The sequence below is a fragment of the Neomonachus schauinslandi genome, chromosome 15 (assembly GCF_002201575.2).
Source record: "Neomonachus schauinslandi chromosome 15, ASM220157v2, whole genome shotgun sequence".
Classification (NCBI taxonomy): Eukaryota; Metazoa; Chordata; class Mammalia; order Carnivora; family Phocidae; genus Neomonachus; species Neomonachus schauinslandi.
Genome location: NC_058417.1, coordinates 34,608,614 through 34,633,826, shown reverse-complemented (window position 1 = coordinate 34,633,826; position 25,213 = coordinate 34,608,614). Strand labels below are relative to the sequence as shown.

At 60.0% G+C, this 25,213-nt stretch overlaps 1 protein-coding gene across 28 annotated transcripts in view; it reads left to right on the top strand.

Annotated features, from left to right (window-relative positions):
• Positions 1-25,213, top strand: part of CACNA1G (calcium voltage-gated channel subunit alpha1 G) — a 61,305-nt gene that overhangs the window by 33,822 nt on the left and 2,270 nt on the right. For 4 of the 28 annotated variants that reach the window (XM_021703947.2, XM_021703934.2, XM_021703944.2 and 1 more), the window contains 19 exons: positions 788-872; positions 957-1,150; positions 1,981-2,412; positions 3,315-3,415; positions 3,621-3,744; positions 5,530-5,598; positions 5,746-5,930; positions 6,807-6,933; positions 8,520-8,645; positions 9,106-9,195; positions 9,878-10,091; positions 17,027-17,178; positions 17,938-18,047; positions 18,694-18,827; positions 19,057-19,127; positions 19,266-19,344; positions 19,439-19,560; positions 19,749-20,102; positions 24,854-25,031. In XM_021703947.2, the coding sequence (XP_021559622.2) occupies positions 788-872; positions 957-1,150; positions 1,981-2,412; positions 3,315-3,415; positions 3,621-3,744; positions 5,530-5,598; positions 5,746-5,930; positions 6,807-6,933; positions 8,520-8,645; positions 9,106-9,195; positions 9,878-10,091; positions 17,027-17,178; positions 17,938-18,047; positions 18,694-18,827; positions 19,057-19,127; positions 19,266-19,344; positions 19,439-19,560; positions 19,749-20,102; positions 24,854-25,031 (2,947 nt within the window). Of the gene's footprint in view, positions 1-787; positions 873-956; positions 1,151-1,980; positions 2,413-3,314; positions 3,416-3,620; positions 3,745-5,529; positions 5,599-5,745; positions 5,931-6,806; positions 6,934-8,519; positions 8,646-9,105; positions 9,196-9,877; positions 10,092-11,966; positions 12,021-17,026; positions 17,179-17,937; positions 18,048-18,693; positions 18,828-19,056; positions 19,128-19,265; positions 19,345-19,438; positions 19,561-19,748; positions 20,103-20,788; positions 20,933-22,911; positions 23,047-24,853; positions 25,032-25,213 lie in introns of all 28 variants that reach the window. The other 24 variants (XM_021703931.2, XM_021703943.2, XM_021703926.2 and 21 more) reach the window with 18 other exon arrangements.

Below are 25,213 nucleotides of genomic sequence, written 5' to 3'. Positions count from 1 at the left end.
GCAGCCCCCTGGAGTTCCCGCTCGATAATTAAAGGCCTCGTTAGGGATGTAAACTGAGTTAATGAAAATGATCCCCTGAGATGCCAATTACACAATATTTATGTCCTTATCAAAAGTAGCAATCAAGTATTTCTTAATAACTTCTTAAGGAGAAGTGTGTAATTACTGGGGAACCTACTGACCTGCTAAGAAGGAAAAACTGCCCCAGAGACGGGGACAGAGGTACAAATGGGGCCAGGGGAAGGGGCGGGGTCTGGGGGGGGAGACCAGGGCACGAAGCAGCGGGCCCGCAGTGACCTCCTTGGGCTGAGCTGCTCTGTCTGGGGTCTTTCAATTGCCTCCTGGGGTCCTCAGGTCTGAGGCCCAGGGGAGGGCAGCCTTGGAAGGAAAGCAGAGGGCACAAATTGGAATTTAGGCTCTAGTGACCCTTTCACTTCGGTCCCCAGCTCCCTCTGGCCTCTGCCACCCCCCTGCCCGGCTCACTCTCCCTTCTCCTCTGAGCCCCTCCTGGAGCCAGTTCCAGCCTGGCTGGTTGTGTTGTGGGCTGTGGGGTGAGCCGTGGCCTTCTCAGAGGTGTGGCTGGTGGGAGGCAGAGGTGTCGGGGGCCCTGGGGAGCTCTGGGCCCCACGCTGCGTGGTCTGGCCTGCACCAGTGCATGCCTCGTGCTGTGGTTGCTGGTTCCCGTAGCCTGTATGTGGTGTGTGCGTGTGGAGACAGGGAGACCTCAGTCCATCCCACTCACCCCTGCCCGGCTGGGACCCTAATGGCCTGCTGCTCCCCCACCTAGGGAGATGCCACCAAGTCCGAATCGGAGCCCGATTTCTTCTCACCCAGCCTGGATGGCAATGGGGACAGGAAGAAGCCCATGGCCTGTGAGTATCTATCCCGCGGGTGCTGCCCCTAGCCCTGGGCCAGCCTCGAGTGGACTCAGGGTCTCTCCCTTTCTCCCTCAGCAGTGGTGTCCCTGGGGGAGCACCCAGAGCTGCGGAGGAACCTGCTGCCGCCTCTTATCATCCACACGGCCGCCACACCCATGTCGCTCCCCAAGAGTTCCAGCACCGGCCTGGCTGAGGTGGTGGGCCCCGCCTCCCGCCGCACCAGCAGCAGCGGGTCTGCTGAGCCAGGGGCGGCCCATGAGATGAAGTCACCGGTATGGGGTGCATGTGGGTGCCGGATGGTGGGAGATGTGCAGATGTCAGGAGGGAAAAGAGGAGGGAAGTGGACAGGCCCAAGGGGACAGCCTCTGAGCCATAGGCCTGACAAGCCCCAGGGAAGTCAGTAGGTCTAGTAATGCAGGCAGGCGTAGAGCTCTGGACTCGGGGGGCAGAAGAGCCGTGTTCTAATCCTATTCTTCGGTCCCTTAACTCGGCGACCTTGTGTGAAGCTCAACCTCTGAGTTGCATTTTGGAAGAGGGGGCAGTCCTTACCTTCTTAATACTTCATCGTAAGCACAGCAAACCCCATGCAGTTAGTAATTCTGGACGAGGCACTGTTCTAGATACTGCTCATAAATATTCTAAATGCATTGAATCCTCATTGCAACCCTATGACGTAGGTATCATTATTATCCCCATTTTAGAGATGGGGATCTGAGTCTCAGATTGCCAAACTGATTTGTGGGAAGCTCTGCAGTGAGCAGGTGACTGAGCCAGCACTTTAATCCAGGAGCCAACGTCAGGGCCCATGCTCCTGCAATCTTTTTATACTGCCAGTCAACTGAACGAAGAATAGGTCCCAGTGTCATATCTCATACACAGACGAGGAACTGAGGCACAGAGAGGTTTGGTAACTTGCCAAGGTCACACAGCTGGTTGGAGTAAAAAATCGGAACCCAGGCGTCTGGTCCAGGGCTCCTGCTCACACCTCTATACCTGATGTGATGCTGGGGAGGCTCACAGGAGACAGCATGCATGGGAGGGGGGTGCGGGGCTGGGAGGTCTTGGTGGCGACCACCCTCTTCTTGGCTCCCCCACCCCCCAGCCGAGCACCCGCAGCTCTCCACACAGCCCCTGGAGTGCAGCGAGCAGCTGGGCCAGCAGGCGCTCCAGCCGAAACAGCCTGGGCCATGCCCCCAGCCTGAAGCGGAGGAGCCCGAGTGGGGAGCGGCGGTCCCTGTTGTCGGGCGAGGGCCGAGAGAGCCAGGACGAGGAGGAGAGCTCTGAAGAGGAGAGGGCCAGCCCGGCGGGCAGCGACCGGCGCCACGGGGGCTCCCTGGAGCGGGAGGCCAAGAACTCCTTTGACCTGCCGGACACGCTGCGGGTTCCCGCGCTGCACCGCACGGCCAGTGGCCGCAGCTCAGCCTCCGAGCACCAGGACTGCAACGGCAAGTCGGCCTCGGGGCGCCTGGCCCGGGCCCTGCGGCCCGACGACCCCCCACTGGATGGGGACGATGGCGATGACGAGGGCAACCTGGTGAGGCCCCTGCGGGCACAGTGAGCTCTCACCCCTGACTTTGAACCGAGGGGAACTGTGCCCGACCTGGCGCCCAGCTGGACAAGCCCCTCCCGGCTCTGTGGCATTCAGGGAGTTACCATCACGCCCCATCACGCCCCAGAGGAGCTCAAGGGGTGCCCACCCTGAAGCTGAGCTCCAAACTGCCCCTTTCCTCCCGATGCCCGCCCCACCGAGCCGCAGATCCTCGCCACCCGTGGGGCTGCGGCGCTGCGGTCCTTGGTGGATATGAATGGTTTCGGGCAGATGTGTATGAATCTTTCATGGCCCTCCCCCTGTGACTCAGAAATACCCATCACTCATCTCTCCAAACTGATGCCCTCCCCATCCCCCTCTCTCATCTGGACCTCATCGCAAGCCTTGACTTCACACCCACCCTCACCCATTCACCCCTCCCCCGGGCCCCTCACCACCACCTTTAACCCTGGGGATGGGGCACAGGGACCCAGGACCTCAGGGTTAGCACGTGAGGAGAAGGGGCCAGTGTCTCCTGGTCCCAGGTGTGTCTTTGAACAGACAGCTGTGATGGGGACAATGTTTGATAATTGATACGGCTTCCAAGCCCAGTGGGGAGGGAAACAGGGAGTGCAGGTGGGGCCGGGCTGGAGGCAGAGAGCCTGGGAGAGGGGTTGCAAGGGAGGAGGGAGGAGATGAGCGAAGTGAGCGATGCTCAGGGGATGAGAAGGGGCTAACAGGGAGATGGGGGTCTTAGGAATAAAGGAAGAGAAGCACGGCAGAGAGCTGAGCCAAGTGGGAGAGGCTAGACAGGGTGTGAGGGCCACGGAGCTGCTGACGAAGAGCAGGGTGGGCTCGGGGGACTTGGGGGCCCGGGTCTGCACACGAGTCCTGTGATCCTTCTACAGAGCAGAGGGGAGCGGATGAGAGCGTGGGTCCGAGCCCGGCTGCCTGCCTGCTGCCACGAGCGAGACTCCTGGTCCGCGTACATCTTCCCTCCTCAGTCAAGGTGGGCAGGGGGTCCCTGACCTCTCCTCCTGGGGAATGACCCCGTGACACCATCCCAGGGAGGCTAGAAGGGTCCCCTGGCCTAGGGGCAAGTGAGGGAGGGGCCCCGGGCTGGGAGAGCCGGGGGGGGGGCGGGGGCTGCCGAGCAAGGCCTCTCACTGCTGCCTTGCTCGCCTCCTGCCCAGCATTTGCCTGTCTTCCAGCAGGTTCCGCCTCCTATGTCACCGAATCATCACCCACAAGATGTTCGACCATGTGGTCCTTGTCATCATCTTCCTCAACTGTATCACCATCGCCATGGAGCGTCCCAAGATCGACCCCCACAGTGCTGTGAGTCACCAAAGACTAAGCTCGGTGGCTGTTTGAGTGCCAGCCGCCTCCTGGGTTAGCGCCCACGGAGCCAGCGAGGCGGGCGGGGAGGCCCAGAGCAACACGGAGGGAGGGAACCAGGAGTCTCCTTTAGGCCTCCCTGGCACCTGGCACCCGGGGCTGCCTGCCGTGTCCCTCTCCCGCCCCTGCCTCCATTTCCCTTCTGTGATACAGCAGCCAAGCTGGGGGTGCGGGGGGGCCTGCTCCTTACCGGGGAGCCCCGCTGCATCCCAGCTATTAGTAGACAGCACGTGCTCGGGAGCCAGAGACCTGTGGGGCCCTGGTGGGAGTCGGCGAGTGTTGGGGTGATGCAAACAGCAGGAGAGGCCCCGGCTGGGCTGAGTGGTCTTGCTTCCCCTCCTCCCTACAGAAGGTCTGGGTTTCGCCCATGATCTCTGCCCTGATGGGGGAAGACGTCCTGCCCAGCCTACCCCATGGGCAATGTAGAGGGGGGGAGAGGGAGATGCCCTTCGATCCTCTTGGTCCTCCAGGTCACAAGTAGGTTTGGAGGCACGTTAGTGGGGACATTCGTCACTTCTGCTTGGCGTGAACCTGTTAGTGAACCTGTGAACCTGTTAGCCCTCCTCAGAAGGAGAGGAAGGGCCAGAGGCCTGAGTATCTGGATATATGCCCAGGGACCCAACCTCTTCAGGACGGGCCCAGCTGGTTCCGGAAGCTGTCTCTCCCCAGCCGGGCATCATAGGCCCCTACCCCCAGACAGTGTTTGCCCCTCACGGCATCTTGCCCCACTCGCTCAGAGTGGCCCCCCACCCCTCTTCACTGCTCCCCCACACTGCCATTCAGATTTCAGCGCTCCTGGGCTCCTAGTCTCCATTGGGGTGAGCTCTAGCAGGGCCAGGGTGGGGACAGAGGGACCCTTTTGAATGGCGGGCCGGGCTGGGAATAGGTGGGTGAGGGGACCCCCACCCCTGGGGCTTGTGTGGGCTGGAGCAAGGGCGGCTGGTCACACGGCTCCTGTGTCCGCCTCCTGCCCAAGGCCTTGCTGCACGGCCCTCTGCCTCCATCACCATATCTCAGCCCCACTCTTGCCCTCCGCGCCTCTACCTCTCACTCTGTCCTGTGCCCGCTTCTCTCATTCCCTTCCTCTGTTTCTCTCTCTGACACTCACGCTCTGCCTACTGCCTCTCCAGACCTCCCCAGCCCTCTCCCTGCCACCCGGGGATGGACTCCGCCTACAGATATCAGGGGACCAGGTCACCTGCTTTCCCGCCCTGCCCCCACCCATGCCCCCATAAATGTGGTGCCAGGGGACACACAGGCTATAGTCAGGCTCCTTGCTTGCCCTGTGGCTCCATTGCTGGGCCACACAGAGGGAAAGCAGGTACGGGGAGAAGGGCGGAGAGTAGGATGAGGGGGGTCAGAGGTCAAGGTAAACCCTGCTCCAGTTTGGAGGGTCTCTGAGATATGGGGCTCAGATGACAGCACTGTTGGGGGAACGTTTCTCCTTCCAGGCCATTCGGGGGGCGGGAGGCAGTGCTGTTCAGACTGTCCACAGAGCTGCAAGTGAGTCAGGGGGCCTGGTGCTCGCTGTGTGTGTGCGCATGTGTGAGAGAGAGAGGGAGAGGGAGAGGTCTGGGGAGAAGAGGTTGTCTGCCTTATTGGGGAAGGTGGGGGCCATTTTCCTGAGTCAAATGTTGGAGGCAATTCCTGGCTTCTGTATGCAGAGCAGCCCTGGCCCACGAAGGGGGGTCCTAGTGGGCGAGACCTGCTTGCTGTCTCTTGCAGGAACGCATCTTCCTGACCCTCTCCAATTACATCTTTACTGCAGTCTTTCTGGCAGAGATGACCGTGAAGGTGATGGGGGGTCGGTGTTGCTTTGGGGCTCCCTGGTTCCTGGCACGGGCCGGGGGGCGAGGGGTTGGAGAGATTGACCACAGTCGGAGGACGGGGCTGGGGACCGCGGGGAGGCGGCGGCGACAGTGATGCAGCGGGCGTCCCCAGGTGGTAGCGCTGGGCTGGTGCTTCGGGGAGCAGGCGTACCTGCGTAGCAGCTGGAACATTCTCGACGGGCTGCTGGTGCTCATCTCCATCATCGACATCCTGGTGTCCATGGTCTCCGACAGCGGCACCAAGATCCTGGGCATGTTGAGGGTGCTGCGGCTACTGCGGACACTGCGCCCACTCAGGTGTGCCCCCAGCCCAGCGCCCCCCTCAGGGACAGCACCAACAACCCCGCAGGGGAACGAGAGCCCCATGAGCCCCTGCTTCCTGCCTGTGACCCCCACAGGGAGCCCTGGCATCGCTTGGCTTGAACCATGGCCCTAGGAGTTTCCCTCCTTGAGCACGCTCCCACCGTGACCCTCCCCACAGGACAGACGGCTCAGGGCTAGCATGCCCCTGACCTTGGATGGGCCCCAATGTAAGAGGTCACAGGCAGGGCCCTCATATCCTTCAGCTGAAGGTCTCCCTTGGGTGGCACCACTGGGGGTGACCGTCCTCCCTGGTGAGGTAACAGACTCCTTTCCCTGCCTTCACACACCTCTCAGGGACCACCCACCAGCTAACCCTGCTAGCAGGGCATCTGCTCTCTCAGGAGACCCTCCCACCATCACTCTCCACCCACCCCCCACTCCCATGTCAGAACTTTCCACGAATGGAGACAATACTGACTGACCCACCCCCTCCCCCTCCTTGCCTGCACCCTCCATGCCCCCTGCAAGTTGGTCTCCCTGTCCGCACGACAAACTGCGTCCCTGGGTCCCGCCTCCCTTGAGTTGAGTCCCCACCCCAGCCCCATCAGGTCATACTTGGACATCTGGGAGTGGAGGGGGAACAGGGGGAGGTGGGGTGTCTGCATCCCATTTGGAGAGATTGGGGGTGGGAGTCCCCATGGCAGGGATCCCGTGCAAAGAGAAGTGCTCTGCACGTGGAGCCCAGAAAGCCAGAGTCCAGGATGGGGACCAGTGAGCCCAGATCAGTGGGGGGGGGGGGACAGCAGGACAAGGGACAAGGGAGCTTCCGAGCTGAAGGAACCCCTCTTATTCCCCTCTGTCCCTCCCCAGGGTCATTAGCCGGGCCCAGGGGCTGAAGCTGGTAGTGGAAACGCTGATGTCCTCGCTGAAACCCATCGGCAACATCGTGGTCATCTGTTGTGCCTTCTTCATCATTTTTGGCATCCTGGGGGTGCAGGTTTGTGGGGGATCTGGGGGCCAGGGGGCGGTGGAAACCCGAGGTGTGGCCTTCCTCTTGGGCCTTGGATGCAGAGGCTCGAGCTGCTGCTGCTGTCTTTATTCCAGAAAGGAATAAACAGGGACCCTTCCCTCGAGGCCCTAGGCCTCAGGCGCCTTTGCCTCCGGGGTGTTTTGCAGAAAACTAGGAGCCTAGAAGAGGTCCCCGAAGGGGACGAGGGCCTCAGAGAGGCCGCTGACCTAGGGCAGCTGCAGACTGCTTTTGCTGCCCCCCTCCCACACTGCACTCTGGAGAACAGACACTGCCCTGGCCCCGGTCTGCTCCGGGGTCCCCACCCCTCCTCCCCTGCTTGAGCGGAGCGGGCTGCAGGCCAAGCCTGGGGATCCAGGGCCCAGACAGCTGGGCCAGGTTAGCGGCGAGCTGGCAGGCAGGAGGGTGCAGACCCCAGACGAGGCAGGAAGTGGGGGCTGCTGGGGAAACGGCCTCTGGCCCAGGGAGGAAACTGGCTTCGGAGGAGAAAAAGATCAGGAGCCGCCTGCAGGAGTCAGCAGGCGCCCCCAGGAGCCGGGGAGCCCCTCCACCCCAGCCTTCCAGAACCCCCTGGCTCCAGCTGTTTCAGCTTCAGGGTAGACAGCCAACTGTCTGGGCGGCGGCGGCGGCGGGGGAGCTCCTGGGTGGCTACTGCCCCTCCCGTTCCCGTCCTTTGGCTTCCCAGAGTGTCCTCTTTGCCCTGGGGAGAGGGCTGTCCCTGGTTTCCTAGAATTCTCTAGCCCCAGGGACCAGGCTGGTGTACATTTGCCAACGCTGTGTGGTGCCTCTTGGCACACCCAGCACCCCTTCCGCTTCCTTCATTCCAGCCAGCTTGGATGAGCAGAGGGAACCACTGGGAGCCCAGTCCTGGGCTTTTCCAGTGGACTTAGGTCCATTCTCAGCGGCTTGCCCAGGCCTCCTGGTCCTCCGGGCCCTCCCTTCCCTTCCCCACCCGCAGTCATAGCCTGATCTGTTCTGGGTTGAGAGGGAGCTTTCCAGTCAGATACCTGAGTTCAAGCCCCTTTTCAGGGTATTCAACCTTAGCTGAGTGTGAATTTACTTCTCTGAGCCTCGGTTTTCCTCACCTATCAAGTGGAGTCGATAATACCTAGGCTTTCCCCACCATTAAACCCGGTCGCTTGGCCTCTCCCCCAGAGTGTCGGATTCAGTGGGTCTAGGGTGGGCCTGAGAATTTGCATTTCTAGCATGTTCCCAGATGATGCCAATGCTGCTGGTCCAGGGACCCCACTCGGAGAACCACTGGCTTCACCCTTTGTAGAAAACCAGTGAACGTTCCCCCCCACCCCCCACCCCGTCCTTCCCCGGCACCTGCCCCGCTGGCCTTTTCTCCTTTTCTCCTTGGGTCTCTGCTCCCAGGAGACCGGAGGAAGGGGTGCCTGCAGGGGAGGCTCCTGTCCGTGCACCGGGTCCTCCGCCAGGGTGTGCCGGGAGCTCTTGGGCCCCAGAGCTTGTGTGGGAGGGGTGGGGCTGGGGAGCTCAGGGCTTCCTGTGGCCACAGCTCACTCGGCTCCGTCTCCCTGCGTGTGCATGTCTAGCTCTTCAAAGGGAAGTTCTTTGTATGCCAAGGCGAGGACACCAGGAACATCACCAACAAGTCTGACTGTGCTGAGGCCAGTTACCGGTGGGTCCGGCACAAGTACAACTTTGACAACCTCGGCCAGGTGAGCTCCACGCTCCAAGGTGGGGGTGGGGGTGGCGGTGGCAGGCATCCGGAGAGGACAAGAGTCCACGCGTCACGATGTGCACAGGGCAACTGACTTGCCAGCATCGTCAGCGCCTTCTCTTCTTCAGTGTTCGCAAACACAGAGCCATGTAGAAGATGAAATCGCTCATTCACTTTTGCTGGTTTGCTTCCCAGACCTGGCCTGGTGTTGCTTTCTGGATTTCCAGGGCTCTGGTGTCCCTTGCTCAGAGGCCTTGATCATCTCCCAGGCTTCACACGAGCCACGGAGCCCTGGGACAGAGAGCTCTCATAGGGCCCAGAGTGTGACTCGGGCCTGACCTCTGAAGAGCGAGGGTCCTCTGAGGTGCTCTGCCAGGAGGTGCTCTGGGGATAGGTGGTGGTTGGTTTGGCCACACATCCCAGGTTTCAGATGGTTTCTCCTCCTCCCCTCCCCCAAGGCCCTGATGTCCCTGTTCGTGCTGGCCTCCAAGGATGGCTGGGTGGACATCATGTACGACGGGCTGGATGCTGTGGGTGTGGACCAACAGGTAGGGTTGGGGTGGGCAGGATCCACCTTTGGGCTCAGGCCGCTCTAGGCATGATGTGGTGCAGGCCCTGGACAGAAAGAGGGAGGCTGGTTGGCAAAATGCCATCAAAGAGACCTCACCCCTTACAGCAGAGGCTTTGACTGGTAGCCTGCGGGCCAGATTCCGGTGTGCTTTATTAGATTGCAACATGTTTACACTTTTTTGAATAATGGCAAACATCTAAAAATTGGTGGATTTCATGCAAAAATCCAGAATTAGGCCTGTGCAGGATTATGTGTTTTATTAGATTGCAACACGTTTACACTTTTTTGAATAGTAGCAAACATCTAAAAATTGGTGGATTTCACGCGAAAATGCAGAAATTGGGCCTGCGCAGGATTAGTCTAAGGATCTGGGAACATAGGGTTTGCCTTCCTTGGGTCAGGAGTTACCTGGAACAAGGAAGCAGCTTCCCCTTTTGGATAGAATACCTACCCCTCTACTTTGCCACAGTCTCCACCCCTCCCTACTGTCTAACATCGAAGCCGCATCACTCATTTAGATCACCTGCTAGGGCCCTGTAGCTAACTAAGCCTGCAGACCGCGTCTTAATGACCCCAGGCTGTGGGGCAGCACCTGAGGCAGCCGGGTCTGACGCATCCTCAGGCTGATGCTTCCCCCTGTGCTTCCTGATCCCCACCAGCCCATCATGAACCACAACCCCTGGATGCTGCTGTACTTCATCTCGTTCCTGCTCATTGTGGCCTTCTTTGTCCTGAACATGTTTGTGGGCGTGGTGGTGGAGAACTTCCACAAGTGTCGGCAGCACCAGGAGGAGGAGGAGGCTCGGCGGCGGGAGGAGAAGCGTCTGCGGAGACTAGAGAAAAAGAGAAGGAGTAAGGAGAAGCAGATGGCTGGTCGGTAGTCTTTCCACATCTCTCTGAGTCATGCTTGACCTTGGCCTTGTGACTGCAGGGGAACAGGGGCTGGGGCGGGGGGCCGGGAGAAGGTGCTCCCACCCCCCTCCTCACCTCCTTCCCCTCAAGAGCATGTCAGCCTTTAGAGCATGCATGAAGCAGACCAGTTCAGCCCCATGGGGGAGGGGGAGTGACCCGCACCCTGCGGGACTCCCCGGGTCTCAGCATCATACTCCTCAGAGGATGCCAGGCGGAAGGTGATGCACGACCTCTCCCAGCTAGCCTCTCAGAGGAGCCTCATGGGATGAGAATCCTGCTACTTTGCCGCCTGCCGGTGTCCAGAGACCCAGGAACTGGCCCAGGCGCCAGACTCGCTTGCCCCTGGGTTGGGGAGCAAGCACCTCGAACCTGCGCCTGCCTAGGGTCTGTAGTTGCAGAACCAACAAATGGACAATGCGTGAGAGAACCCCAGACCCACTCTCTCTCCCTATCTCCAGCAAAAGCCCATGGCTTCCTGGTTCCTGGTTGTCTTTTTTTTTTTATTTTTTTTTGCCAAGCCGGGGTGGGGAAAAATCTCTCAGGGAAGGTGTGAGGTTATAGGAACTCTAAGCTCACGACTCACTGGCCTTAGACCCTTCAGCCCCCTCACCTGGGATCTCCAACATCGGCGTTGGTTGGGGGAGGCCCCCTCCCATCCCTCCTCATGCTCTTAGGCCAGGGGTAGGCCAAGACTAAGGGAAAAGACACAGATTCCAGGAAGAATTCGAGAGAAGGAACAGGCGCGGGAGCCCCTTTGTTTCTCCAGGTGTGTCTGCACCTGTCTCCCGTCTTCGGGTCCCTGTCCGTCTGTCTGGTACTCCATAATCTCTGCGACTCTCCCTCAGTGACGGCCCACGTCTCGCTGAGTATCTTTGTGCGTGGGTTTCTCTAAGGCTTTGTGTGTCTGTCTCTGTCTGGTCCACGGGGTTCCCTTCTCTCTGCCCTTTCAAAAACCGTCTTCCTCACGCCAATAAGATGTGTGCAGTGCTCTGAGTTTTCCCTTTGGTTTGTTGAAATGTGAGTACCAACAAAGGGGTTAGCGGGCGCGGTGCCCCTCCCTCCGCTCGGCCTCTGGCCCTATCTCCTGCTACCTGTGGGGGGCACCTGGAGCGAGGGGAGGGGGCGGAGAGGGGCTGGGGCTGGTGGGGGGGGGACAGACCCGGAGCTCCCTGTGCCGGGGGAGGTGGGGCAGGACCTCAGGACCCATGGCGATGGCGAGGAGATACTGACCTCTGGGCAGTGGTGGGTGGTGCAGTTCTCCACGTCCCACATCCTCAACGCCCATGCCCCACGCCCCCTGCTTGACTCTGGGGTAGGGGCCCCATCTGGGCTCTCCCAGTGGATGTCTGAAGCTGAGCAGGTGCACCATCCCCAGCAGCCACGCCAGCACCCCTGCTCCATCCGCCCCGCCCCTCCTTGCAGTCTGCCTTCTCAGTGGCAGGACCTCTCCAGGTGGAATTCTTTTGGCAGGAGGCACTTGTGGCCCTGCCTGACCAGCTGGCTCCCCTTCTGGGGTCTGGAGCTATCTCAGGTGCTGCCCAGGCCGAGGCGTGGGTAGGAGTGGACATCTGTTCTGATGACAGGCTGCCTGCCCCTCCCTATGACTCCGTCTCCCTGCCCTGTGACCCTGAGGAGCTGGCCCAATGGCTTATCTTCCTCAAGTGCCCTGGGCCCGGAGTTTGGGGCTGGACACTCAGGACCAGCCACCCGTGCTCGGGGCATCCCATTTATAGGTGGAGCGAGGGTTGGAGCCAAGGGGGAGCAAGCTGCTTAGAGGGGGCCCTGCCCAGCCCACCTGGTCCGGCCAGTGACCAATGTCGTGTTTCGTTCTTTTAGATCTAATGCTGGACGATGTAATTGCTTCCGGCAGCTCATCCAGCGCGGCGCCAGGTACTGCGTCTGGGGTTGTGGGTTCCAGGGCGAGGCCCGGGGGCAGTCAGGCCCTACCTGCCCCCAGGCCCGCCTCATGCGTGCCGCGATGTCCTCTTTGCTCCCCCCTCCTTGGCTCATTGATTCCATCCTCTTGGGGTGAGGGAGTGAGGGTCCCTGGGGCGCCGGGCTCTGCGTCATCCTCTAGGCCTGTGCTACGCCGGACTGGGAGGGGACGGTCTTGCACGTTCCTTCCTCCCACACCTCTTGGAGGATGCACCTTCTCCCTGCAGGGCTTCCAAGGGCCCAGCTGCCCAGCCCCCTGCAGCCCGTTCCCACTCCTGCTCCTCCCCCGTGTCACACCGTTGGATTGTTAGAGCTGCAAATTTCTCCCGTCTCCTTTTGTCTGAAGGGGAGACTTTGATCCAAGCAAGCGGGATGAGAGGAGCAGAGAGGGAAAGGATTTGTTTTAAAAATGTAACAATGAATAATTGAACAGACTCATTAATAGTCAAGTAATCGCGGTGGCCACGTCATCGCTACAAACAGCAGGATTGGGAATCGAAGGCCTGAGTTAGCCGCAAGCTTCTCCCCCCAGAAAGCCAAAGGTTCGGGGGTGAGTTGGGTCCTTGTCTTTGAGAGCCGTGTCCCTGGGAAGGCTCTGGTCCTGCTTGTCCTTCCCTGGTCCTCAGGCCACTGCTCTCCCAACACGGCCCCCAGGCAGAGGGTCAGAGGCTCAGGGGAGCCTGGGACGGGGCTGCAGGGCCTCGTTCCACCCTCTGATGTCTTTGCCCAGTGGTTCCCAGTCTGTTCATCCCCAAGGGCTCCCCTTATCGTCTCCTCCATCAGACCCCCTGTTCTAAGAGCCTGCCTTTGAAGTTAGGTGCACCTCAGTAATGACTTTGTTTCGCTGCTTTTGCTAATCAAAGGCACATCTAATTGCTCACCAGGGCTTCTGAGCTGCGGAAGGTTTCTCATGGAACGATAGCAAAGAAAGACCCTCTTGCCATTGAGCTGGTCTGTGGGGTCTTAACATGGGCCTAGGTATGAGTTCTTTTAAGCTTTTAGAAGTATTGAAAAGGACATAAGGACCCCCATGTGGCTGCCTTCTTGGGCTGCGGAGGACTTGGGACTTCAGGCTGGGAACCACTGGGCTGCACCTTTCCCCACTATTCTGCGCTCCCCCAGAAGCCAGACTCTGGCAGACGCTGCCCTCTAGGTGTTGGGCTGCCTGATCTGTGAGGGCTCAGGGTATCCCTGAGCCTTGATTTGGGAGGCCATCCCTGAGGATTGATGTCTTCTGTCCCCATGGTCCCAAGCTCTGGTGTTTGGCACTGAGAGACCATCTATCTGTCTGGGGGTTCAGGAGGCTCCGGCAGGTTCGTGTCTGTCTTGCCTGGGTCCCACGTCTCTGTGTCAGGCTGTACGCAAATTCCTGATGTGTTAGGGGGGAGGGGAGGGGAGGAGGAAGTAGCTTCAGCTTTTCCCTTATAGGGTCACCTGATCTGAAGACTGGAGTGTCCACACTTGCTCATTTATCCCGATACCACCCTAGCATAGGGCTAGTCCAAAGAAGCTTCTCCGCCAGGAATTAACACACTCAGGTCCTCTTGGCCCCAAGGTCTCCTCCCAAGACACCCACTCAATGCCCCACATCTGTGTTATCCTCACGCTGCACCCCCATTTTGGGCACATTCCTCCATGCTCCCGTTGGCACCTACAGGCACATCCCATGATGACAATAGTGTGTCTTACCTTTCCAGCTGGTGATGAAGACTCAGAGACCCCTCGCAGGGGCTCGGACCACTCCCAGACCCCTCTTTCCCAAACCTGGTGCTCTGTGTGGTCTCTAGTAGAGCTTTTCACAATGCTGTGTGCCTAAGAACCACCTGAAGAACATAGTAAAACACAGATTCCTGAGCACCGCCCTAGAAATTCTCCTGGAGTGCTCTAGGGGAGGACCTGAACATCTGCATTTCCAATCCGTTGCCAGGGGATGGCGATGATGATGTGTGGTCTACCCAGCTGTGTGATGGGTATGAAGTCGCACCCCCTAGTCTGGGGCAGCTAGAATGAACCCCCATCCCCACCCCGTGCACCACACCTCCCGGCCAGCTCTACTCCCACTCGGTGCTGCTCCCAGAGGAGGCGGCCAGCCAGACCCCCGGGAAAGAGAGAAGGAAAGACTCACTGATTATCAGGGGAATGGGCCTGACAGGACACCTGGGTCCAGCCCAGCTTCCAGGCAAAGGGAGGGACCGGGGTCACTGACTGACATCCACTGGGCTCCTGTCGGCCCCCTGTGGCGCTTACGTCCCCTCACCTCTCTCATTCCACCGGGACCCCGTGATCAGGCCTGGCCACGGCAGCTGAAGGTGTGGCCTCTGCCAAGGGGGCCTGCGTCCCTGGGAGCGACCCCTGCCTTCCGCCTATTCCTTGCCACTCTTCTTTGCAAACCCTCTGCCCTGGCTGTGCCTTGGGCTCCACTAACTGCCTGCGCCTGTTGTCCTCACTCACAGCCGTGCGGTCCCTGCTCCTCTCCCGGCTCCTGCCCTGGCTGGGGGCTGGGCAGTCCTGGGGGCGCCCCTCCCCCGACTCTCCAGCTCAGCTCAAGGCAGCTCCTACTGGTGGGCGGCGGGAAGATGGGCTATGGCCGGAGCCCTCGGAGGAGCAGCCCCGTCCAAGGCTACTCCGGGAGGTCGCGACTTCTCGGAGCTCAGGGGCTTGCCTGGAGAACCCAGGCCTGGGGAGCCACAGCGGGGTGGCATCATCCAAAGCCTAAGAGCGAGAGCCTTTGGGCAAATTCTCTGAAGGGCCCCTCTGGGGCAAGGCCACAAGGCCTCGTGTCTAAACCCACCAGGCGGCTGGCGGAAGATGCGGGTGGGAGTTCCGTCCTGGCTCCATCCTGGCCTCACAATGTGCGGACAAGTCCCTTGTGCGGGGCCTCGTTCCCTCCCTGCGTAAAACAAAGGGGTTGACCAAGGGCATGCCGATCAGACTGGCCCTGGGACCCTTGGGATTTCTGGCAGCCTCGGCACCCGCTCGTCTGGGGTGGGGGCCGGGGCTGGAGGGGCAGACCTCAGGGGCCCAGCACCTGTCACTCTGAGCAACATGCCCTGCCTCTGCCCTGTCGCCCCCTTTGCTCCGGGCTGCCTGGAGGAGGGTCGCAGGCTAATCCCAGTCCGCCTGCCCTCAGACAGCTAGGGCGAGGCCAGAAGACAGAGGTGGTAGCAGCAGCTCCCTTTGGCCTGGGGCTGCCTACGTAGTCAGACTAGGGGGACAGGGAAGGGGGGGGCTCTCCCCACCCCTCCTCTGCATTATCTCAGCTAATAACGGGGCTAATAAGGAGCCACTTTTTCTAACCTAATTGTATTCAAGCATTTTAGTTAATTCTCCATTCATATTTTAGCATAATGAGATCGGGTGCTCTCGGCACTTACAGAGATTAATGCAGAGACAGTGTTCAGCTGCTAAGGCAACGCAGGGTGACTAGCGCCCTCTGGCTCTCGTGGGTACTGAAGGAAGGAAGGAAGAGGCCCGGCTCGCCTGGTCCGCCCTCCACAATCGCAGTGTGGATGACCCGTGGCCTCATGTTGTCCCCTTTCCCGAGCCTCTCTACCTTCCCCTGCCCTGGGGAGCAGAGGGCCATCTGAGCTAACAAAGCCAGAGTTGGCTGGCCCATGTCTGAAAACAAAATGATGGCCTAACGCAGTCTATGGTGCACCAGAACATTCGGGACTTTCCGCCTCTTGGTTATCCATACCTCAAGGCCGATGCTGGAGAGTGGCATCCGGTGAGCCTGCACATGCAGTTCTTGGGCGCTCTTCTTCCTTCGGCCTTCGGTGGGGGCCCACCCCAGGCCACTCCCTGCCTCAGTTTACCTCTCTGTTCCATAGTCCTCTGCATGGGGAAGGACACTTATATCTGAGCTGGCCTGGACCCGAAGCTTCCTGCTGCCCCTGGCACGGACCTCAGAGGCGGCAGCCCTTGCTGGCTGGCTTCTGCCCTAGACTTTCCGAGGGAGAAGGGCTGTCTGGGACCTGAGGCTGCCCCAAGCCTCCCCATGGGGAGCCTCTTCTTTCTTTGTGGCAATCTGTCAACTGCCTCCAGTTGACATCCATCCCCAACTTGGCCTGGCCTTTCCTCAGCACCCGGAGGAGGGGCCCCCTGCCCTCTCCTGCCCCCAGATTCATTCTGCCTGCTTAGCAGCCCAACCTTCTGGCCCCATGATTTTATAACTAAGTGGTTCACTAATTACAAGAGAAATATGCCTCTGACAGATCTCAGACAGTGCTTCCAGCCCAGCCTGTAGTCTGATGCCGCCCTGACATCCAGGAGCAGGCGGGGCATGGCCTCATTAGAAACTGGGTGAGTCCTTCAGGTGGAGCCCCCCCCAGATGAATCTGGGAAGCGCAGAGCCCTGTGGCCTCCCCTCTGCACCCCGCCTCCCCCACCCCATGAGGGCCTTCTGGAGGCCCTCAGGGTGGGTCAGTGCAGCCAGCCAAGAAGATGTCCAATTTCCAATCTCCGGTGTTATCCCCAAATCCCAGCTCTGGGTAATCTGCTCTGCTCCCCCCGAGGGGCTGAGCGTGGTAAAGGAGCAAGGACCTTTGCCTCTCTGTTGGTGGAGCTTCCTCCTGTAAGACTAGCTGTTTTCCATCTTATTGATCTGGCCTTACGGCAGGACACCAAGTCAAGGGCATTATGAGGGGCTGGTGGATTTTGGAGGCTGCCTCGGGGACGGGGCTCACCTGGTGTCTAATGTGGGGGGGGAGCTCTGCATGTCCTGACCCCTTCTGCACCCAGCTGTAGCCAGTAGAACAGACGCTTGGAGGGCAGACGCCGAGGGAGCCCCCCGGCCCCCCCCCCCCCCCGAGAAAGGCAGTGTGTGGAGGGCGAGGATGCGGAGGACTCTGGAATGTTGCAGCTCTGGCGTTAGAGGCTGGCGGCTGTGAGGGACTCGGGTGGCGGGGGCGCCGTGGGGCAGGGGCCCGATGGCTGCTCTGCTCTCCCCCCTGCCCCACCAGAGGCCCAGTGCAAGCCCTACTACTCAGACTACTCCCGCTTCCGGCTCCTCGTCCACCACTTGTGTACCAGCCATTATCTGGACCTCTTCATCACGGGTGTCATTGGGCTGAATGTGGTCACCATGGCCATGGAACACTACCAGCAGCCCCAGGTAGGAGCGAGTGACCAGCCCCCCGGGCCCTGTGTCCAGCCATGGGCCTGCAGGGTGAAGCTAACCTCCCCTGTGCTGGGGTACCTTGGGCAACTCCTGGGCACCCTACAGGAGTTCCTTGTGCACACCTTGCAGCGACTCTTGGAAGTGGGTATCATCTTGGCTTTACGGATGAGGACGCTGAGGCTCAGAGAGGTTCCATGACTAGACCAAGGTCATATAGCTAGGAAGTGGAGGACCTGACTTCTTCACCCAGCAAATATTTATTGAGTGCCTGCCATGGGCTTCTCTACCCTTTGAGGGTAAAGAAGGCAGACCAGTGTCTGCCCTTTCAGGGTTACGACTCTAGTGAATGTCCAGCTCCAAACTCACCAGCGATTTTGCCACTCCTCAGCTCAGCCACCGTCAGCTGTCCTCCAGCCCTCAGGCTCCCCATCTGTAAAATGGGGATGTTGAATTAGTAATGCACAAGGCCCTTTCTGGGCTCTAGCCTTCTGTGCCTTCCAGCACATTCTCATGGGGTCTCCTCCCCATCCCTCAAGGAGAGAGATCCTTTAGCACAAAGTTCGGATCATGCCTAAGGACCCTCTTCTATCCTGGTGTGGTGACCAATGGTCGACCATCATGGCAGGGACAGAAAAGAAAGGTCCCCTTAGACTCCCCTGTCTCCCAGATCCGGAATTGTGATGGAGGGGGAGGGGCAGGCATCCCCCCTGGGCCTTAGGAGACCCTGCATAGACTGCCCCCTATCCCTGCCAGATCCTGGATGAGGCCTTGAAGATCTGCAACTACATCTTCACCGTCATCTTTGTCTTGGAGTCAGTTTTTAAACTCGTGGCCTTTGGCTTCCGTCGGTTCTTCCAGGACAGGTAACAGAGAGCGGTGGGGTGTGGGAGAGTGGGGGAAAGGACATGTCTCCCAGGGAAATGCTGAAAAACCTTTCTGGACTCCTGAGGTACAGCCTCCACTCTAGGACCCACCGAGGGCTGATAGCAGGGGGGAGTGGGGGGGCATCCAGGGCCTGGGGGAACACAGGCAGCTGGAAATCGATGTGGCCCAGACTGGGGCTTAAGAGCACAGAGCCTGGAGCCAGACTGCCCGGACCAGACTCGGATCCTGGCGCCACCACTTAGAAGCTGGTGACCTAGGGTAAGTTACTCAACTTCTCTGTATGTTGGTTTCCTTATCTATAAAAGGAGAAACAATACTGTGAAGATTATGAGTTCTTATTTGTAAAGGCTTTAAAACAGTGCTTGGCACCTAGTAAACAGCATATAAGTGCCAAATTTAAAAAAAAAAAAAAAAAGAATGAATACAAATGAAAAGCAGAGGTCCTTGAACTCAAGTCTCAGTCCGACCTGTGCCTTTGTGACCCGAGTCAAGCCATGCCTTCTCCACAGGATGGAGAGGCGGGACTGGCTGACCTCCACCCTCCTTTCTGTAGTCACTTGGGTAGCCACGCCTGCCCCCTCTTCTGCGGTGCTCCCCCCTCAGGGAGCTGTGTCCTCTTTCCAGGTGGAACCAGCTGGACTTGGCCATCGTGCTGCTATCCATCATGGGCATCACGCTGGAGGAGATCGAGGTCAATGCCTCGCTGCCCATCAACCCCACCATCATCCGCATCATGAGGGTGCTGCGCATTGCCCGAGGTCAGTGCCCGGCTACTCGCCCACCACCCCCCTGCCCAGGGTGACTGGCCCAGGGGGGAAACGGCCGGGGGTGGCTCTGTGGCTGGCCAGGGACTTCATGCGTGTGTGTCCCCATGGGTCTCTCTCCCGGCCCCAGCCTCTGCCAAAGGGGAGGGCTGGGGGCTGGGCCGAGGGCAGGGGTGGAGCCGGTGGAGTGGGGGGCGGCTCACCGCTCTGTCCTGTTCTGCAGTGCTAAAGCTACTGAAGATGGCTGTGGGCATGCGGGCGCTGCTGGACACGGTCATGCAGGCCCTGCCCCAGGTAGCTGGAGGAGGTGTGGGGGGGAGGGGCCCTCTTGGCGGGAGTGGGTGCTTTCCAAAGGGATGGGCAGTAGGGAGCTCAGGGAAGCTGGCTGGGAGACCCAGTGGCACCTTTCCCATTTCTTTTCCTCTCTTCCAGGTGGGGAACCTGGGACTTCTCTTCATGTTGTTGTTTTTCATCTTTGCAGCTCTGGGTGTGGAGCTCTTTGGAGACCTGGGTGAGTCGGGGTGGGGAGGGTAGAGGAGCCAGGGCTGGAGGCCCAGGGGCTCCCGCACTAACTCGGGCCTCTCTCTCCTGCCCTCCTCCTCTAGAGTGTGATGAGACGCACCCCTGCGAGGGCCTGGGCCGGCATGCCACCTTTCGGAACTTTGGCATGGCCTTCCTGACCCTCTTCCGAGTCTCCACGGGTGACAACTGGAATGGCATCATGAAGGTGAGCGCCCACAGCCACGGGGGCCCTGCCAGGGCTGGCCCTGGCCCCGGGGAGGCAGTCCCACTCCTTGAGCCCAGATTCCTGAGCAAGATGAGTGGCTGTGAATAAAAGCAGGGAATTCCCCTATGCAGGAACACTCCAGAACTCCCGCTCCCCGGGACAGTGTGTAATGCTTTTGCTGCCCGCAGGACACCCTCCGGGACTGTGACCAGGAGTCCACCTGCTACAATACGGTCATCTCCCCCATCTACTTCGTGTCCTTCGTGCTGACGGCCCAGTTTGTGCTGGTCAACGTGGTGATCGCCGTGCTGATGAAGCACCTGGAGGAAAGCAACAAGGAGGCCAAAGAGGAGGCTGAGCTGGAGGCTGAGCTGGAGCTGGAGATGAAGACGCTTAGCCCACAGCCCCACTCGCCGCTGGGCAGCCCCTTCCTCTGGCCTGGGGTCGAGGGCCCCGACAGCCCCGACAGCCCTAAGCCTGGGGTCCCGCACACTGCGGCCCACGCTGGAGCGGCCTCGCGCTTCTCCCTGGAGCACCCCACGGTGAGCAGATGGCCACCCCTGCTGAGAGGGGCATGGGACCTGTGGCCAGTGGCTGGGTGGGTGGTGGACAGGGAGCGGGCAGCGTGGCAGACCCCAGGGCCCCACCTGGATCCTTCTGCCCCTCCTGCCTGGATGCTGAGGGGTAAGCGGTCCCCCGCCCATCCCCAGAGAGGCTGCCCGCCCTTGCAGCACAGGGCCACCCCAGCAAGCCATGGGCACGTGTGCTGGCTCATCCACGCCCTGCGCCTCCAGCCCGGTCGGCCTCCCCGTCTTGGCTCTTAGGTTCAAGGCTAAGTTTTCTGTTTCCTTCCTGTTTCTTTCTTACCCTTGCCCGATTACCAAACCTCTTTCCTTCCCACCCTTCAACCTGCCTGATTCCATCTCTCCATTCTTTCCTTACCTTCGTTTTCCCTCTCCCTCTCTCCCTGTGAGCTCTTCTCATCTCTGGCTCCCATTCTCCTCCCTCCCACACCTCTGTCTCCTCTGTCCTATCCCCTCCTCCTTCTCCTGTGTCTTTGTTGCTGGTGTGTGTGTGTGCACACCTATGTGTGTGCATGTGACCTCCTCCTCTTTCTCCCTCTGTGTCTCTTTGTCAATCCCCCGCCACTACGACACTTCCCCCCGTTGCCCCTCTGAACCCCACTCCCCTGACTCTCCGGCTCCCCTCCTGGGCTGGTCCTCCCCAGGACAGACAGCTGTTTGACACCATATCCCTGCTGATCCAGGGCTCCCTGGAAGGGGAGCTGAAGCTGATGGACGAGCTGGCAGGCCCTGGGGGCCAGCCCTCTGCCTTCCCTCCCGCCCGCAGCCCGGGCGGCTCCGACCCACAGGTTACTGTGCCGGGCTGTGCCATGCTGCTCCGCGCTTCTGGGGAGGCGGGGGGTGTTTCCTGCCCACTGGGTCGCTGGAGAAAGAACAGCCTCAGGGCCTCAGTTATGCTTTGGGCTTGGCAGGAGGCAGCCGGGGGTTCTTACAAGCTGAGATTAACCCTTGGAACACATACTTGGAAGGTAGGGACACTGAGATTGCACTTCCAGGGGAGAAGGACAAATGGAGGAGGGGTTTACAGAGGGCGTTTGTCAGAAAGAACCTGGACAAAAAGAGGAGGGGGCAGAAGACAAGTTGGCAGTGGGACCTTAGTGGGTGGAGGGAGTGAGGTGCCAAATCCAGGGGAGAAGCACTTTTGGGGATAGTGCAGGTGGCCAGGGGACCCATGGAGGGCTATGTCTTAGGCCACCGTCTGCTTCTTCCCTCTGTCCAGTGCCCATCCCCCAAATCTCTGTTTGGTGGCTTTTTTAGCCATGGAGCCCATTAGACATGATGAGTGCTCTCAGTAGCCAGTGCTTTCTGACCTGGTCATGGGAGGAAATGGAAGGTTCCAGCTGAGAGTGGATTCTGGGGACCTCGCTGTGAAATAAGACCAGGTGTCCCCCATAAGCCCAGTCTCTTTCCACAGCTCTGCGTGTTTTTCTTTCCCAGTCCCATCTAAACACGGCTCTTCGGCTTCCTGGGGTTCTCCTACCCGCCTCTTCCCCCCTTGTGGCCCCCTCCATTTGGCAGAGCGCCCTGTCATCTCTCCTGGGTCAGGCGCTGCAGGGAAGCCCCCGGTAGGCCTGGAGTGGAGGCAAGAAAACAGGTGTTAGTGGGAGATAGAAAAGCCTGGTGTTCCACAGGCCCTGTTGGGTGGAGGGGAAGAAAGGCAGCTTCCCAGTACCTGGGACCCCTGTAGCCTGTTCCAAAGAAATAGACAGTTATCCTCACATAGGAAGGGACCCTGCCTCTAGGGTCCCGGACCTCTTGAATCCCCTCTTGGAATTCAGTCTCAGATGGGCTGTAGGGACTTCAACCTGGCAATGACCTAGAATGATCTGTGAGAGAGCCCATCCCTTTCCGAGGCCTCCCATCCTGAAGGAGGCTCATGGCGGTGGGGCGGGGGGCGGGGGGGGGAAGAGGGGGGGTGCGGGGAGAGAAGAGGACATGATGGGCTGATCAGGCAGATGGCTCATCTGGGAGGGATGGCCCTCCCCTTCCCCAGGGTGCTGTAGGCACTGAAATCCCCCCCGTAGATCCCTGGTTAGCCAGCCAGTTTGCGTGGTGGCCCACCCCAGTGCGCTCAATTCAGAATGGCGGCAGGAGGAGAGCATCTCCCAGAACCAAAGCTAAAGAGGGCGGGCAAGCTGCCGGCAGGCGGAGGAGGGCCCAGGAGGGGAGAAGCCAGAATCTGGGGGCAGGCCAAGTCCTGCCAGGCTTTTGGAAGCAGACAGAATAAGCAGAAAACAGTCATCAGATTGGCAGCTTTGTCCCCAGCGCCCCCCACGCTGCTCTGTCTGTGCCGAGAGTAGAGAGGTGCTTTGCTGGCCTTTCTTCATTTTTTTTTTTTTCTGGTCTCATCTTTCTGAGAGTTGAAAGCCCTCCCTGCTCCCCGCTTCCTCCCTGGGTGGTGGTAGTGTGGGAGGGGGCCATTCAGGTTCCTGGGGTATCTTTAGAATAAGTTTCTGCTTCTCCTGCTTTGTCGGGGTTCGGGGTTCGGGGTTCGCTCTCTTTGGCACCTGCCACAGCCTCTCGGATCAGAGGAGGGGCTTGAAGGGGGGGGGAGGTGTTGTCAGTTGACTTGGGAGAGGGGTGGGGAGAGAGAAGAGAGGCCTTTTCCCCCGTGCTTCTGCTTCGTGGAAAGGAGGAAAGGGGGGCTCTGTGTGTGCGCGTGCGCGCGTGTGTGTGTGCGCGCGTGTGTGTGTGTGTGTGTGCATGCACGCGCAAGTGTGTGCGCTGTCCTGGTTTCTTATGCCTGATCATCTCTCTCCCTGTCTAGATCCCTCTAGCTGAGATGGAGGCTCTGTCTCTGACGTCAGAGATTGTGTCTGAACCGTCCTGCTCTCTAGCTCTGACGGATGACTCTTTGCCTGATGACACTCACACACTCTTACTTAGTGCCCTGGAGAGCAATGTACTTACACATGGCCCCTTCCTGCTCCCCCAGCCTTCCCAGGGGCTGGGCTGGCTGCAGGGCTCCAGATCCCTCCCCTCCCCTCTCTCTCTCTCTCTCTCTCTCTCTGCCACCAGGCCCCACCCAGAGGCATCCCCCAGCAAGCGCGCTCCGTGCCCCAGGCATCCCTAGGTCTTTTCAGTTCCCCACTGTGGACAAAGAAATTAGACGAGATTAAACTGGGGCCTCAAGGGCCCAGGGGCACAGTTGTGAAAGAGTTAACCTAGACATCCAGGAGTAACACAGCCCAAAACAGAGGTGGCATCAGGCAGCTAGCTAACCAAGGGGCCTGCCTGGATGCCCAGTCAGTCTCTGTATTTGGAGCCTGTGCAAGCCAGCCCTTCCCCACCCCCCGCTCCCCTCCCTCCCCCCTCCTCGCCACATAAGCCATTCCCCCCTCCTCCCGGTGGGTGAAACCATCTCTGCTGCTACCAACCAGCCCTTCTGCCTGGGGAGCTGTCCCTGTCTCCTCCGTTGCTGTCCCTGCGTGTCCCCATGTCCTGGGGGGGGGGGGGGTTTTTGTGTTTGGGACAGCTTCTTCACCCCTGCCCAGCTCCCCTTCCCCTTCCAACTGCGAGCAGCTCCCTCCGCCCTGCCTCCCCCCTCCTCTGATGACTTAAGAGACAGGGGCCCCTTCTTCACAGCAGGACCCAGCTGGGGTCCGGCTTTGACCACAGGCTGGGTGGGGGTCCCTAGGGGTCTTGAGGTGGCTGGCAGAAGTGGAGCCTGGGGCTGATAGGGGGAGCAAAGGCTCCAGACTCTTCCAACAGCCCTTACTGGGGCTCCTTAACCGGCTGGGCCTGTGTGGGGACACGGCCCCTCCAGCCTCTCTGAGAACTAGGAATGGAGGGTACAGGGGACCCCCCAAGGAGGAAGGGGGTCACGGGGAGATGGAGAAATCTTTTGGGAACAAACCTTGACTCCTTCCAGCTGGGGTCAAAGGCCGATTACTGCTTTTCTTTGAAACAAATTTAAAAAACTCACTCCCACCCCCAATCTGTCCAGTAAGGGAGGCCCTGAGTCCGTGGTATTCAAGGTATTCAGACCTTGCCTCCCCCACCTCCCATTTGCCACCTGCCAGGGTCATTGAGTAATCAAAAGGGGAGGGAGCCAGGTGGGGGAGCCCGCTGACATTCCCCCGTGGTCACCTGTCACCGAACCCACATTAACTCAGCTCACGCCCAGTGCTGGGCCCCGGCGCTCTTAAAGCCCTGGGCAGTGAGGCAGTCTCTGCTCTGTAGGCAGGCCCTGCTCACTGGGTGGGTCCCCCCATTCCCCACCCCACCCCCATAGCCCCAGCACAGGGATGGGGGGTGCTTTTAGCTTTTTGTCCTCTGTGCAGCTTCAGAGCCTCTTAATGGGGCCCCGGGAACCACCTCTTGAACCACCTGCCAGGCTGGGCTTGGGAGTTGCTCTCCCTTTTTTGGACACCTTCTCACTCCTCCACCATCCCCACCAGGAGGCTCCGGGGAAGTGACGCAGTATCGGATAGCTTTCTGGGCAGGGACTCCCCCCACCTGCTTCCTTGCTGTGCTGGAGGGCTCATCCATGTGTCTGCCCCCTTTTCCCCCACCGACTAACTCATCCCATTACCGCCTTGTCGGGGGAGGGGATGGGGCCCGAGCCGGGGTTGGGGGTGGGGGTGGGGGTGGGGGTGGGGGGGGGGGGGTGGGGGGTGGCTTCTGGTTTCTGTTGTCCAGCTCTGCCTCAGTCAGCCAATCCGGATGCCCTGTCTTTTTCCTACCTCCTTCCCCTGTTCCTTTTGCAGATGGAGCCCCACCCCGAGGAGTTGCCCCTGGCATTGGGACCAGACCTGCTGACCGTACGGAAGTCTGGGGTCAGCCGGACGCACTCCCTGCCCAATGACAGCTACATGTGCCGGGATGGAAGCAGCGCCGAGGGGTCCCTAGGTCGCAGAAGCTGGGGGCTCCCCAAAGCTCAGTCAGGTAGCAGGGCTCAGGCAGGCCGCCTTGGCTCACACAGGGAGACCCCATCCTTGCCTCAGCCCAGTCCTGACCCGGGCGGGAGGGGCACTGAGGCAGCAAGAGAGGTCTCTCTGACCTCCAAGGGACCCCCAGCCCATGAGAGGGGCTTTCAATCCAGGATGAGAGGTCTGTGGGGACGGTAG